Consider the following 17,203-nt stretch of genomic DNA (forward strand, 5'->3'; position numbering starts at 1 on the left):
AGCTTCCGCCCACAAGGAAGTACAGGCGGAAGAAGAGGTTTTATATCACTGCGCCGAACAGAGGAGCCTCGGTCATGGTGTCGCTGTCTTTTAGAGTAGCACAATAATAAGCAACATTATTGAACACGCCTTCCTTTTAATCATGTCTTTTGTTAAGCTGTTGCATAAAAAAGCCGACTCACTGTCACTGTAAAATTGACATAGCCGACCACGAGCAAGGCATGCTGGGAAAATTAAGAAGCTCCTTATCACACAAAATTTGGGATAACTGGAGAAAAGGAGTTGAGCAAAACTCATTCAATTATACAATGTAACATCGCATTGGGTGGCAAACCTTGAAAATAAAACAATGAGAAGAATCTGAAGATAGCCTGTTTTTTTACTCACCACGCAACGGCACCATGATCGAGGAGCACCAACAGTTTGCACCCTATATGTACCTCTCTCCGCCTTTCGTAGAACAGAGTATTCAGAAGATTTGCAGTCTGGGCTACACGCGGAGGACCTGGTTTCTCTCCTCGCCCAGGGGAAAGTCCCCGGACACGAGGCCGAAAGTGCTCTGGGTAAAACCAGCGTCGGTCGGAGTTCATCGTCACCTTCAGCGGAGACGCTCATGTGTGAGCAGAGCTGGACGGTATCCGGCCGACTTTGTTAGCAGCGATAGTCATGCAAGTGCGCGGCTACACCGCCAAACACAACGGGGCTCATTCTCTGAATGCCTGCTTTTTCCTCCTAGACTTTCAGAGAAACTTTAGCTGACTTTAAAGCGTTCTGTAGCCTACGCAACATGCGTGCACACATTTATTTGAGCAATTTTACATTGATCTCATCTTGAAGTTGATTAAACTCACAGTTATAAATGATCACAATATAAGAACTTTGATTCAGTTAAACCTCCTTGAGACAATTCAGTTGGATTCGTAGGTCGACATAATATAATTCATAGAACTTTTTCGTGCAGTAGTTTCAAATCTTTTATTTCATATTGCATGTTTTTAATTGGCTAACATGTATATCGCACATTTCTATGCACATAGGCTCAAAGCACTTCAAGGGAACCACAGGATTATACTGGCCCCTCACAAGACGTCCCTCTCTCTCTGCGCCACTTTTACTGCACTTATTACTAGTTGTCTACTTTTCAGTCATTTTCTTATATGGACTTGAATTGAATTGGAATTGTTGCAGGCCTACCACAATTTATTATGTTATTTTAAAGAAGAATTTTGTTATTAGCTAAAAGAGAACGATGCCATTGTCAAATTGACCCAACATGGATTTTGGGGGAATTAACCTATCGCATCTCTCAATTTTTCGGAATAAAGGACCCGGGAAAGATTTGAGACTGGCCAAATTGTAACTTATGGGAGTGCTGAAGCAAAGAAATATATAAAATGAAATAAATCAGTAGCGAACTGTAGTTGTGCTGCTTTTTTTCTTGTTTTTCAGTGTCTTGTTTTTTGATCCAGCAGCAGAGGCAAGCCCAAAGCTGTAATGGGGAAATAGCAAATTATTGTACAACACAATTGATTTTTATTTGTGAGAATATAAATCTAATCAAATCTAAAGTTTCCTCCAAGGGTTTTTCAGCTCAAATATTTTTAGATGGCGAAGTGTAGGCAGCTTCTTTTGACGCGCGTTAGGTTTTGTCAACAGCAGGTGGCGCAGCGCACGCAGGTCCAGTAGCCGCGGCACTTACGGAGAGGCGGGGTTTGCGCGCTGTCGTAGCGGAGGCAGCAGCGAAGTCCGTGTAAAAAAAAAGAAAGAAAAAAATCGACTGAGCGCTCGTGACAGGACCATCCTCTTCCCACATCCAGAGCTGAGAAGGGCACGCAGCGGGACGGACATCTTCATAAAATCAGGGAAAAGTAGCATCACAAAAAAGGCGTTCAAAATGCTGGCGTGCACTGAGCTGATCACCATGTGTCTCCAGTCTGCCAAACACGAACATTTACGGAAACAGCAGCTGGACCACAACCATAACCAAGGCACCGCTATTTTCCAGGATGTAAGTGCAATTTCATTATTTTTCACAATACATACCCATCTACTAATAAGCGAATGCGTTTACATCTAGCATGGCGATTCATGAGTTTAAATTGGACCACTATCCACAATAACCTTGCTGAAAATTATGAATGGGTCCTCCTTTGCTCGTAAAGGTCCCGGGTTTCGTTCATTCAACATTCGCTGATTATGTAAGAACGGTGAGTGCATGGGCATCAGCTCGTGAATGACAAAGGAAAAAATGCTCTCTCAGCTGACAGAACCCACAGTGCTGTGTCCCAGTCTGAGGTAAAAATATATTGGATTGTTGAAGTGAAACAGAGGACAATGGCAGCACCCTATGGATTATGCACATTCTTTACTGTGAGGGGTGCACTTGGCATTATGGAAAGCCAAAACTCTTGCGGTAATTCTGTAGGCAATGTTATTGATTTTTAGGCATTTATTTCTGTTAAAAGTCATGCACATGTTATAGGGATGCTGCATTGAAAATGTAAACATTATTTTCATATAGGCTCAATGGGTACCTATGCCTGCAACACAAATACCTTTCTTTTAAACATCAATTGACGAAGCAAAGTGAGCCAAGTCATTCAGAGCTTTGATCATGTTCGATTATGAAGGTCAACATAATGCTCATTTTACTTCAAAATGGATCGGTAAGCCCTTAATAGGTTGTAGGCTAGAGTATCAGATCTGAATGATAGAATTTCAGTATTGTGCAAAAAGCATCACATTTATTTGTTTTGCAGCAGATTATTTTCCCTTTGATGGGTTGGTCTCGTCAATGTACTTGCATGTGGAAAATCCCATCAGGTTGATTGACTCCGCTGTCTGATGAGGATGCGCAAATCTTAAAGGAACAAGCCACCGTTTTTTCCATACTGAGATATGTTCTTACCTGAGCTTAGACGAGTTGATGCGTACCTGTCCGGTCTATGTGAGTGCCCGATGAAGAGCTCGGTCGCTTCCAACTTCACACCGTTTGGAGCTATAGGAATATGCTGGGAGAGGCCAAATGCGAACAACATCTTTGGTCTCTTTGCGTGACTTAGGGCACACAGTTTTTCCATACTGTGATTTGTTCTTACCTGAGCTTAGACAAGTTGATGCGTACCTGTCTGGTCTATGTGAGTGCCCGATGAAGAGCTCGGTCGCTTCCAACTTCACACCGTTTGGAGCTATAGGAATATGCTGGGAGAGGCCAAATGCGAACAACATCTTTGGTCTCTTTGCGTGACTCAGGGCACACAGTTCTTCCATGCTGTGATATGTTCTTACCTGAGCTTAGAAAAGTTGATACGCACCTGTCTGGTCTTTGTGCGTGCCCGTGGAAGAGCATGGTAGCTTCCAACTTCACCCCCGTTTGGAGCTATAGGATTATGTTGGGAGAGGCCAAATGCTATCAACATCTTTGGTCGTTTTGCGTGACTGGGGGCACGCACAAAGACCGGACAGGTACGCATCCACTCGTCTAAGCTCAGGTAAGAACATATCTCAGTATGGAAAAACGGTGGCCTGTTCCTTTAAGGCACCATTAGGATGAGTAATCACTGACTATGCTGCATGCTTTCACCCCACATGGTAACAAATATAAAAAATGTTCAGAAGTGATATTGCACACAGATCGTTGCAGATCGGCTGTGCTTGAGATGTTGACACAAACTAAAACTCTGTATTAGCCGCGTCATCTCCTGTGCCTGACGTCGGCCGCGGCTGGCTGTAAATAAAGTCCCTCAGTTTCTACAAGGCACGTCACGGCCCAGTGAAGTGACTGAGCATTACTGCAGACCGAGCAGTTTAAAGCAGTTAGCATCCATTTCCCATGCTGCCCTGGGCTTTCCTCTGTGTGTTAATGGGAGTAATTTCTTGGTTTAGTGCGGTGCAGATAAAGAGTTTGATTGCAGTAGGGTGTCATTTGTTAAACTAAGCGCTGATTGGGAAATTATTATTAATGTTTGTTTCAGATCACATTGAAGGTTAAACACATCCTGAAGCATATAACATTGAAGAGAAGACAGAAATATAAACTGCTGAGCTAGTAAAGGAATCCGAATAATTTTAAGACCTAATAAAGACATTCATAGCAATTAATTGTGCATCGAATATGATACGGTGCAGTAGTTCTCGTATCACACAAGAAACTACTTGGCCTTTTCAGTGCCACCCAAACTAAACCAGGCGCACACTTATATCATCCGTTCTAAAAAAGGATAAAAGTGAACTTTGAGTTCAACCAGGTGCCAGGTACCGCCAGAAAAATGTGTTCATTGGAGATCTGGCTTGTACTTCTTCATCTTCATCGTGCTGACCATGCATTATTAGTTTGATACGATATCAGCAAAATGCTTAAAATGTAGAGAATGTGCGGAAATGTAGCCCATTATCCACCACCATCCAGGACAGCAGACCTCCTGTTGTGCCTTTTCTCAGCAGCGTGCAGCTAACACTTCAGACTGACTCAAGGTGCTTTTGTGCATTTGTCTGCCTCCTTCTCTAAAAGCACTCTATTTATAGTCTGCTGAGGATCATTGTTTGATTTAATAGACGCAGGGCTCTCAGCTGCTTCTACCTTCACAGCTTTTTCCTGCTCTTTTTGTGTGGATAAATAGTTTCAATGGCTGACGGAGAATGCATTTAATGCTTGTGAAGCTGTACAGTGTAGACGCTCCAAGTCACTGATGGTTTTGAGGTTAGCTGTAAATGGCACATAATCTAACCTCTGTGTCCATCATTTATGTGTATCTGCTTCCATAGCCTTTATTATAAAATATATAGGCTTTTTAGGCTGTATGTCTGTACATTGTCATGCAGGGATCCACTTCATATTATTTCAACTTGACTGAAATCCTGTTTTAGCCAAATCCATGTGAAACGTAAGCAAATACGGGTGACCAGATGACTAAAATTCTCAATGGGTTCTTGTCTTTTATCAGGCAGTTACTTCTGCTGATCTGGGATTAGGATCATCTTCAGGACAGTTTGGGTTAGTTTCAGGATCCGGGACAAAAGCTTTCATTTCGGGACTTCCAGTCTGCTAAATCTGAGAGTAGATTGGTATGCGGTTGTATCTTGGCAAGAAAAAAGACTTAATAACAACATGTAATAACGTAATAACATGTAAAGAAATGGCCACTTGCATTCCGACTTTACAATACAATAGATTTTATGGGGAAGCAAAAATTCAAATTCATCACAAATCAAAAAGGAAGGTCTAGGCTATTTGGAAGTTTTGACTGTTGCTTGAAACGTCTTAACATCAAACCAAATTATAGGCCCACACAACTTTTAGAAAATACACCATGATTGCAGACCTCTCCAATGCTCACCTCCTTCTCCCTGACTGCGGCACAGAGCCCATTCTGTGACATTCAGAGCGTGGTATTACGGCCATTATGCTGCTGCTTCCTCAGAGCCCCTCAGTGTCCACAGATGCTTACACTGACATTTCACAGCTTTGGAGACAATTGACACGGAGCACCGCAGGTTTAAGCTAGTATTGTCTTGGCAGTATAGTCAGTGTTGTTAGTTTAGAGCAGTGTTTCAACAAAGAAGCGCTCTCCATAGGGCTGTGTACATTTTAATTTTGAGTTTTAAAGACATTCATGTAAGTGGGATTATTGTATCATTAGCCTTTATACAACTCCATATTCCAAATTGTCTGTTTTATCTATTTTGTAGTTTCCTGGCCTGGTGTGTCCTGTTTCTATCTGTTTCTACATACACAATAATCCCCCACAAAAAGCAAGTTATGGAGTTTTCTGAAGTCTACATAATCCTTTCTGTAATTTTCACCTATACTTTGTAAAGCAAAGTCGTTGTCAGGTTGTTTCTTTTCTCTTCTTGATAAGGATTTTTCTGTCTGTGAAAGTCTGTCTTTAATTGCCGTCACTTGAATAATGGCTTTTTGGCAACATCTGGTATATTATATTTGATCATGACTTGTAAATTGAATAACAATTAGATAACACTTCAAAACCTCCAGGAGGTCTATATTCTTATTGTTTTGGGCTGGGAGTGTGCACTGTACAGAAGAGACCCTTTGGTGAATTTTGTGCTTGGTGTAACAGGAGACCACTGGAGAAAATGACCTCCTGACCCCAGGCCTGTGTTGTGCTTTGTTTTCACTCCTTTTTTTATATTGGCTCGTCGGCAGCTTTGTGAGAGGACATTGTTATGAAGCTGGGTCAGCTTCTCCAGTCTGTTACATGTGATTTTCTTCTCTCTCTTTTTTTGCATTTTATTTATCTTCTCTTGTTTGACCATCAGTGCTGGGTGATTTATTTTAGATTATGGTCGTGAAATGACCACAAGCAGCCTTGGATTGTCCAGAAAGGCAATAATCAATAATTGAATTATTCAAATCAGCGCTGCACAACATAGCGCCAACCAAGTTATAACATGAGATGACACAATATAACATTAGATGACACAATATATAATATTGATATAATAGTTAAGACAATTATCAAATATCTTTTTAAAATTATCATATAAATCAACATACCTGAATTTATGCTATTAAGTAAAAAAATATTTTAATGTTTTTACAGCAAACTCATGTCATATTGTTGTCATTTTGCGGGAAGTATATACATTTATAAAAACACTTTTCATCATTTGTTTACTGCTTGGATGTACTTTCTCAAAGCCTCTGCAAACATAGATTTAAACCCTCATGTGGTTTCACAATGCAGTGCCACCTGAGCGTTAAAGCCTTAACTCTGGTGAAACGGAGCAGCTGTCTGTCGATGTAGCTCCAACTCCATTTTGTCCAATTTGATAAAAGACTCCATTGAAGAGCTGTGCGCTCTCTTCCCTCCTCCGCTGCTCAAGCAAGGAAACCCACTCCACTGCCTCTGTGACACAGTCAACTCAGACCTAATTTGATACGGCCATGATTTTATGACCGCGTTTGGGACCTACGACCTCCCACTTGTGCAGTATGTCTCTATTTCTGATGTGTATCGGTAAAATGCCTTGAAAACAACATCCATTTTCCACAATACACAAAGACCTTTGCATTTGAGTAATTGATGTAATGCTGGCTAAGGTTAGCTGAAGACTTTCCTTTTACATTGACCTGCTGTTAATTATGAATTAATTATTTGCCAGTGTCTCCAATTAATCATCTCATAATATAATGTTAATGCATCAATCAGGTGATACTCAGCGTCATCTGCAATTTTAGACTTATTTCTTTGACTATTAATCATTTTTATTAATTTTAATTTGAGAGAATATCATTTTTACTTTAGTAATGCATTAAAGCTAGGCGTTTATTTTGATTTAGATATTGTTTGAACCCAGTTTAGACTTAATTTAGTCTATTTTTAGTCCTCTTTTTAGACCAGCTTTAGTCCCAGTTTGATCTAGATTGAGGCCTAGCTGATGGTCCTTGGAAGGTCAAACATTTCACGAGATGGTAAGAGTTTGTGAACCACTGTCTTAACCACAGTCACCCTACAATTTCATGCACTTTCTTTCACCCTCCATACTTGGTGGTGGTAATGTAGCCACGGCTGCCCAGGGGTAGACTGACAGATGCAGGGCTGCCATTCTGTGCCTAACCCCCTTCAAACCACCAACCACACACACCAGACTTGTACTTGCGGTCGTGACTGTGGGCACTGGTTAGAGCTGGGATTAAACAGCTACTGCTGTCATTATCGACTCCTTTTGGTTCTAATTAGCATCTTTTTTATGGAGGACTAAGGGTACATTTCTATTTGATGAGGCTTTTAATCAAAGTGAGCCAAGAGTCCTTTTCTTCTTCATTTCCTGTCAAAATGTTCCTTTATTGAAACGCAAATCAAACTCCAGCTCGTCCCGCGTGTGTCTTCAGCTCTCACAGATGAATCGCCATATGTTCCGCATCACATACCAGAATCCATCACTGTCTGTCACATATGAGCACAACTGTACATGTCCATAAATCACCAAGGCCCCAATAACATGAAGACGAGCCTAAACACAACCCTTTTTTTTGTTGTCTTTTCGCAGATTTTTCGGCGGGCGGACAAAAATGGTGAGTAAGCTGCACAATATGTCGCTAATTGAAATTTATGCTAAATTAAAACTCAATTAGTGCCTTTCTGAAGGAAGCGCTGGTTTAAGAATGAGCTGTTGAAAGCACATTGTGGCAATGTCATCTCCGCTTTCTGTCTGAAGGGATTTGGAACCGCACTTATCTCCCTCACTCTGTGTGGTTGTGATATAAATATCCAAGGTCAAGCGAGCAGCATAACACACTTGCGGCGCATTTGCGTGGTGTGTACGTGCCGTTTTTTCCACTGTAAAATAAACAGGCCGAATATCTATATAATAATGATATGAAACTGTATTCACTGTCTTCACAGTTAGACAGGAATGAGGGGATGTATAAAGATCAATGCTGTGTCATCCATGCGGCTTCTGTAGCAGAAAATGGGTCAGGATTAGATTAGGGTTGGCCAATATTGACAAAAAATGAATATCTCACTATTTTTTGGAGACTCTCTCGATAACCAATCAATCAATCAAAGTTATTTATATAGCACTTTACAACAACACCAGAGGGACCAATATGCTTCACAGAAAGTAAAAAAACAATTTAAAAACACAAAATCACGCAGACTGAAGGGCAGGCTGTTCCAAAGTGTAGGCGTGGACACCCTAAAGGAACGATCGCCCCACTGTTTGTACCGGGACCTGGGCACGTCCAAAACCATTTGATTGGCAGACTGGAGAGCTCTGCTTAAAATCAATCCAAAAATGAACCGGGAGCCAGTGTAGGGTGGAGAGGACGGGAGTGATGTGGCTGTGTCTGGATGAACCGTCTTCTTAACGGTCTTGGCACGAGAGAAAGGGCTTCACTTTGGTCAAAAGGCACAGCTGGAAAAAGCTGGCTTTGAAAACAGCATTTATTTGTTGTTTGAAGGTCAGTTCTCGGACAACGCCCAGGTTCCTGACGTCATCACAGACTGGACGCACGACCCTGGACTGAATCTGAGGAACATCCCCAGAGCCAAAAATAATGAATTCGGATTTAGTTTCGTTCAGGTGGAGAAAAATTCTGCGCGAGCCATTGTTTAATATCTGAAAGGCAGCTATAGAGGGAGTCAAGCACAACAGAGGCAGTGCTAGGGAGGACTGGTAAATCGACTTGGGCATAACGAGGATGAAGCGATATTTTTGTAAACCATCAGAAATATGCAGAAATGTACTGCAAATATCTAAATTTACATCGCTTTGTGGCTCAGAAAGATAAGACACTTTCCCCGATTGAAGTTTTGCCTGGTCAGAGGGCCAGGTCCTAAATTATATTATTTGAGTAAAGTATATGGTTAAAATGATCAAATATGACTGAAGAAAGACTGCACGTGCATTAAATTTCAGTTTATTTGTTTGAAATTCTAAACGATTATTTTCATGTTTGATGCATTTGTGGGGGACACAATTTTTGATATATTGCCCACTCCAGTCAAGATTACTCCTTTTATTGTGTTGTTTTATTATATATGACGTAATATAAACACAATAAGCAAGCAGTCTGACCTTTTACGCTTACCGGAGTACTTTGAAGACATTTTTGTGTGATTGCATGGGTGTGTCTTATGTTTTTTGTAAACCAAAGGAACTTGCAGTGAAAAGAGATACATCTATCTAGACGAGACTTAGAGGCGATGCATAAACGAACAGACGTTTTTAAAATAAAAGCATGAAAGATTTGTTCCATTTCAAATAATTTCAAGCCTATTTGAGTTATCTGCTTTACAGACAAAACCTCTTTCAGGTCCACTTAAAGAGCCTAATATGATTTTCTGCTATACGCCAAGGGCCTGTTATGATATGCATCGTACCTATATCCATACACTGACAAATATAAATTGCAAATGACTCGGTGCTGTGATGCTAAGAAGAATTCATCTGAGATCTTCCATATAATGTGAACATAATGTCTTTTTTTGCCTACAAACATGTCAGCTCTGCCTTTGATTAATGCACGTCCTTGCTACGGCTAAATGCTCCGCTTTCTTCAAAGAAATCTAGGTCTTCAGGGGAAACATCAGTATTCATGTGCGAAAACTGTCCTTGCTGCAAACACATTTCTTATTCAGACGCGTCGTTTACAGAAATATGAATAGCTAACGCGTCGGCTCGTTTACACAGTTTCACTAAAATCCCTTTATGCAGTAGCTAAGTCAGTTGGACGTCTTATGAGAGTTGTGATGTAACCCGTTCATTAATGATGAAAGCCACGAGGCGGGGTTGTCTGAGGTGGTCGACGGAGGCATTCAGAAGTAAAACCAGTTTGAACAAAAATTGATTCAGAGACCTTACATCTGAAGTTCTTTGTAGTTTTGATAACAGCAGGGCCACATGCCAAACCTTGTCCACATCCGCCATATGCCTGGCCAGATATTGACTTAAACAAACCATTTGACCCATTTCAAAATTTGCTTTAGACCTTAAAGCAGAACTAAGTAACTTGTTTAACCTAATAAATGCTTTTTGTAGTCCCTCTGGTGGTAATACAAGTGTTAATGAGATGAGTGGGGGGGTCTTTCATCTCCCCCTGGTGTCTCTGGCCAGAGAACCACAATTGCAACTTTCCCTGCTGGTTCCCCGGGTTGGAGGCCGCAATACACACTAATAGAATCACGAAGAAGAAGCTAACAGGCTAACGAGAAAGCTAGCTGCGGGCTTGCGCCATTTTAGCAGTATTTACAGCCAAGTTTGAGTGAAAAAAATTATCTCTAGTGACCACTTCTTCAGTTTCCTTGGATGGCATTTTTTTGTGATAATGCTTGCAAACTTGGCCATCTCCATAGTGGCTTGGTGTTATGTATGCTTATTTTTTTTAGCAGCAAGTCTGTGGTACGGTGCTTTAAAGGAAACTAAGTAACTTTTGCCTCTAGAGGCCACAAGCACAACTGCAGGTGCTGTGGCATGTTGCATTGTTTTTTTCACTCATTAATTGTCTGTGAGAGTAAATACTACGCTGACAGAGAAGACAAACTTAGCTGTAAATTCTGCTTAAGTGGTGTTAGCCCACAGTTAGCTTTGCCCGTTAGCCTGTTAGCTTCTTCTGATCGTAATAAACCAAATAACAACGTTTTGCAAAATGTTCATCAACTAAAGGAAAGCTGTAGACAGAATACAGTCAGGACGTATCTGTACGGCATGTCAAAAACCTCAGAAAAGCCACTGAGAGCATCAAAGGAGATGTTTTCCATTAGTGTGTATTGGGGCTGCCGGGTCGGAGCAGGGAAAACTGCAAGTGTGGTTTTCTGGCCAGAGACACCGGGGGAGATGAAAGACCCTCCAATCATCCCATTAGCACTTTATTACCCCCAAGTTATTCAGGTAACAAAGTTGCTTAGTTCTGCTTTAAATGTACAGTACAGTATTTCTAATTTAGATGCATTTACTTTCATAAACATAAAAACAGTTGCCTAAATTAAACTATGTTAAGTCCTACTGTATCTTATCTTTAATCTCAGTCCCGTGATTTTTGATTGTAGGGCTTTTGTTCATAGTAAATTATCACTGAGGTCGGTACTCATTTCTTTGCTAATAGAGTAATACAAAAATGCACAGTGACAGTTTTAGTCATGATTTTCCTCATTTAGTTCCATTTTAGCCTTATTTTAATTCAGGTCTAGTATTGTGTAAGTGTTGTTTTGACAAATGAAACACAAAATAATCAATCTTTTTCTTTCAGTATTTATAGGAGCGTACTGTGTTTGAATGATTTAAGTAAGATTTTCTCATATCCTGCAGCCCTGCAGTATCTTCAAACCATCTGTTTCCAATAAGGCACAAGATATCACAATACAGAAGCCTTTACTGCATCTTGATTTTTTAATTTGTTCATAATTTGATTGAATGTTATATTATGAAACATAGCCACATCGCTTTCATGGCGCCATCTCTTTCATGTTATATGTATCCACCTCAGGCTGTGTTTCCTATACAGACATTGTAGAGAAGTCATGTTTCGAGTGTTTGTGCGAGTTATCTCCAGTTTGCAGGAGCGCAGCGTGAGTGTGGAGTCGTGCAGAGAGAGGAAGGTGCCTCCTACCATCGGCACAGAGTGGGCTGCTGCAACACAAGCAATACAGTTAGCACGTAATGAGCTCCTCCAGGCTACTGCAGGACATAAGATGGTTGGAAAAAAATAAGCAAAAGTGAGGGAAAATTATTTATTTAAATGTTCAAATTGGTCCCATGGGAACAGCTGCTCATGTTTTTCTTCTCTGGCAATAAAAGAAATAACAATGTGCAGTAATAATTACAAAACAAAGTGAATGGATTTGATGGAATAGAGTGGGATAGGTTAACCTAATTTAGTCTTTAGTGGAATCAAAAGCATGTGTTAGTTTCTTCATGTTAAATGAAACAGCAAAAGGTATTGAAGAATTCATTAGCCATGAATTGAATTGAAATGTCCCCTTATATTTCTGTTTGATGGAGTCTTAAATGTCCCAAAACACATTATTTTTGCTGATGTATCTGGACTTTTTTGTATCACTTTTTGCTCATAAGTTTATGATGTGTTCAATTTCCTTCTAAATATCCACATTTTCCATAACTCCTAATTGTAATGGAAACATAGCTCAAATGCGTTGATTATATTGCATTAGTGGCTTAAAAACAGCATAAAAAAGCATTACATTTGACCTGCCATATTAGTTGTTGTGGCTTTTGATCTTCATCATTAAATGTGTTTAAGCCACAAGTCCTGTTTTGGAAGGTCCTTTAACTCTTAGGCGCACCAGGTATACTTGGTGTGAAAAAGTTTTGGAACCACGGATTGAAATAACACTCCACGATACAGTCAGTGTAATATGAAATATAACAAAATACCATATCATATTTACAAATTCACAAAAATATACGAAAATGTCTTGATACTAACTTGCACCATCCTTATCACACCTGTCTGTACTATTCCCTTCATCACTGTCTTGTATAAATATGTCCTCATTAATTCAGTGACAAATGAAGGATAGACACCCCCAAGTGCTAGACATAACACCTAAAATTTAAAGATGTAACATTTAACTTTTGATTTATGTGTGTCATGTCTCAATGGAAAACAGTTATTTACAGTAAAAATGTGGTACCTTATACTTTCTTCAAATAAGCAAGCTGCTTGTACAAACTAATGAGTCTGTCTTTAGTATCTCATTTATTTTGTAATGCTGTACCGACCAGAGTTGTATTGGAGTCAGAATTCACACGAGTCCAAGCCTTGAGTCCTAATCGTTCCAAGTCCAAGCCACTATCACCGAAAACAATTTAAAGCAGACCTCGTAGCATGTTGCGGTTTTTTACTCATTAATTGTTCCTGAGAGTAAACACTACGCTGACAGAAAGAGAGGGATATTGTACATTGTGCCACAACACAATTACACAATTGAGATATTTTTTTCACTCAAACTTGGCTGTAAATTTGCTAAAGTGCGCTAGCCCACAGTTAGCTTTGCCCGTTAGCCTGTTAGCTTCTTCTTCGTGATTCCATTAGTGTGTATTGCGCCTTCAACCCGGTGCAGGAAAGTTGCAAGGGTGGTTTTCTGGCCAGAGACACCAGGGGAGATGAAGGACCCTCCAATCATCCCATTATAATACTTGTATTACCCCCAAAGGGACTACGAAAAAGACATATTAAGGTGAATAAGTTACTTCTTCTTTAAGTGTACATGAGTGCGAGTCGTTGATCCACAACTGTGCGAGTCCTCTAACACAGTGGTTCCCAATTTTTGTTGTCTCCCGTACCCCTTGAGCCTTTCATTTCTACTTAATGTACCATTAAACTTTTAGGTGCATCCAATTATTTCGAAAATGATCTGCTTGTGTATTAAAAATAAAGCCAAAACACTATGAAATTCAAACCTTTTACTACTAATTATCATTGAAAATAAGTTTTTTGTTTTGATTTTTGAAATAATATTGAAATACTGTTCAGTTGCACCTTCTTTTCTGACCTGCCATCTTTCCAAGTCCCTCCTAAGTCCTCGCGTTGTTCTCACGTACCCCGTGGGGTCACCGTACCCCTGGTTGGGAAGCACTGCTCTAGCACAGTGTTGTATCCGGGCTTGGGACTGTTGCAAGGACATTTCTTGATCTTCTGCGCTGCGGTTTAGACATGTAATTTCTTGTTTTGCCGACGCTGTAAACCACTTTGAACTTTCCTCAGACACAGTAACTGCACTCCTCAGATTTTAATTAAACTGCTTTGTGCGGCGCAGCAGAATTCACTTATTGGAGAGTGGAACAGAATGGCTGCAGGATGGGGCTGAGCTGACAGCAGAGCGCTACATCACAAAATAATGTCCCGGGACGTCAATTACTTCCTACAATTTCAGCTGTAAAATGATCGGGGATTCAGTGCCTCGGTATTTTTGGCAGCGTGAAATGTATTGAGAGAAAATGTATGATTAGAAATGCCCTTTTTAATTTAACTTCACAGAATTGATGAAGTGCAAAACAGATGCTCAGAAATCAATGGTCCTCTATTCCTCTATTCATAAGGCTTATAAATAACTTCAGATGTTTAGGTTCGGAGTTTTCTCGAGGAAGCAGACTGTTTTTCTGAAAAGATTCATGTCTTCTCATTTGTGGTATTTTATTGAGGTCACTGCATTGGCTCATTAAAAACAATTCGTTTTCAGTCAAGAGGTAACGATTACTATCCATCTTATAGACACATGGATTTCCCTGTAGGGCCTATTGTCGCCAGAGGGGCTAAATCTGGACACTGTCGAGGTGCAATTTTGTTATATTCTTAGAGCTGATAATTATTGCAGAAACAACACTGCCTAGGTTTCAATTTTAGATAACCATGTACAAGCTCTTGATGGTTATCATATAAATAAATGTCACCTGAAGACAAATCAAAATGAGAAATCTCACAAACACCAAGCTTATTGGCTTTATGGGCACATGGCCAAAGCATTCAACTGTTGTAATCTAGTATTGTTTGTGTGATATTAAGATATAAAACATTGTCCAGCTGTTCATTAGAGCATTCACACATTCATGCACACACATCATTCATCCTGGTCTATTGTACACAAACTCATTGTTCAAAGTGGCCAGTGCAATGACATATGCTGTATATTTTTCAGATGTGGATGCACCCCTATCCTCCATTAGTAGCTCATCCCTTCAATACCAATGGGACTCTCTCTAAGACCACACCGCTGCAGCTGTCTGCCTGCATGTTCTTCAGGGTTAAAAATAGTAAAATGCCAGAAACCATTTGACTAGTGCGGCTCCATCTCCTGAGAAAAGCACTTGCATAACGTGCCGTCTGAGCTGCTTGGTAACTTGTATGCCAAGCACATAATTGGGTGTCAGTGTGAAAAAAATCTGCTTTTAACGAAGGAGCCCAAGGAGAAAGTCAGAGGTGTAGCAGATTGTGTTTCCTCCTACATCGAGTGGAAAAAAATGTTTTTTTTTAGCACTTAGTTTTGTCTATTGTAAATACAGACTAAGTTGAGCTTTTTTGGGGATTAGAAATTGGTATTGGAGTACCTTACAAATCATCAGAACGTGGCGCTGTGAGTAGAGAGAGTTTGACTCATAACCAAAGGGAAAATGGTTCATGACTGGCAAAAAACATGAAAAAAAACTCCCTACTGATGCATTGTGGCGACACATGATTAACAATGAATGACAAGTGGCTAAAATTCCCTCTTTGTTTTATTCCAGGGTTGCCTTTGTTAAAACGCAGATGTGGCAAGTACAGGGAATGTGTTTTCATGTTGGTTTCCATGGTGACACAGGTGTTAGGTCTGAGGTTGCCCAAGGCTACTTTAGATAATGAAAAGAAGCTTTGGGTCAAGAATCAGCATTGCTATTTTTAACTTGGACAACAGTCAATTATTGTGTCCTGCAGAAGTTTAGTTGTGCTTAAAATTCTGTTCATTTTCTCTCTAGCATAATTGCCCAAAGTCACTTCCGAGCCCCAATAGGTATGACTTAGACGGAAGATGTTTTTTTTATTGTTATTACAATTACACAATGGAGACCTTTTCCTTTTCACTCAAAATTGGCTGTAAATACTGTTTAAGTGGCGCTAGCCCGCAGTTAGCTTTGCCCGTTAGCCTGTTAGCTTCTTCTTCGTAACTCCATTAGTGTGTATTGGGGCCTCCGACCCGTAGGCAGCGAAGTTGCAGTTGTGGTTCCTATCATCCCATTAACACTTGTATTACCCCCAGAGGGGCTGCGAAAAGGATTTATTAAAGTAAACAAATTATTTAGTACTACTTTAAAGGGACTAGATGCAAGTTATAATTTTTATACTCACTACTGCCACCTCAGGCCTCACGCGTAGCTGCAGTTTCTATATTTAGTGGCAGTGGTGAATAGGTCTGGGCTCATTCTACACATTGGGACATTGCTGGAACATGTAGGGGGAGGAAAATACATATTTTTAAACTCCGTCTAGTCCCTTAAGAGGCTGGCGATAACTTTATATGACTAATAGTTGAAAATCAAGATGATCTCAGTGCAAATTTTAAATACTTACAGGCGCATTATTACCTTTGAGATAAGACTGGATATGAAAAACGAAACCCATGCATTTCAGAATAATAATCTAAACGTAAGGGTTCACAGGTTTTACATAATAAGACCTCATGGAGACGGGATGTTGTTTATTATCCCAATAATGGCTGCTTATGTGACAACTTGAGACCATACAAACTGCAATATTCTATTCAAGTAGCCCACTGGCACTTGAAATGACTGCAACATGAACCGCTATCCCTTAAAGTTTATTCTTTCCAGTCAGCGCTTCTCCTTGAGTCGTCCTTTCGGCTGGAAATGTGTCAGAATTGCTCTTATAAACTGGCAGATGATTTGATTTGCGTGTTGGCTACGGCCCATCAGCGTGCGCAAAATCGTAAGTCTTCAGATCTCCAAAGACTTCATGTGAAAAGCTGCCAGCCAGATCTTATTACCAAAGCTGCACAAGCCATCGCTAACATTTTACCGAACCTGCTTATCACACACCCACCTTTGTTCTTTCTGAGCTTTCGTATTCCCTGCACTGCTGTGAAAAGCAAATTTAGGCAAAAATGAGTCATGCCATTGTTTTGCAGGTAATCAAAAAGAATATGCTAATTGCGCTACAGCTCATCAGTGTCCTGAAAAAAAAGTAGCGGTGGCAGAAAGTGATAATTCGCACAATGGTCATTAAACC

The 17,203-nt window shown here is 40.3% G+C and overlaps 1 protein-coding gene across 1 annotated transcript in view; it reads left to right on the forward strand.

The window, feature by feature from the left end:
- The first annotated feature begins 1,740 nt into the window (after positions 1-1,740).
- Positions 1,741-17,203, forward strand: part of LOC306964562 (N-terminal EF-hand calcium-binding protein 1-like) — a 30,176-nt gene continuing 14,713 nt past the window's right edge. The window contains exons 1-2 of the mRNA XM_079558627.1: positions 1,741-2,008; positions 8,011-8,035. Of these exons, the coding sequence (XP_079414753.1) occupies positions 1,895-2,008; positions 8,011-8,035 (139 nt within the window). The 5' untranslated portion in view covers positions 1,741-1,894. The remainder of the gene's footprint in view (positions 2,009-8,010; positions 8,036-17,203) is intronic.

The sequence above is a fragment of the Gobius niger genome, assembly GCF_951799975.1.
Source record: "Gobius niger genome assembly, chromosome: 6".
Taxonomy (NCBI): Eukaryota; Metazoa; Chordata; class Actinopteri; order Gobiiformes; family Gobiidae; genus Gobius; species Gobius niger.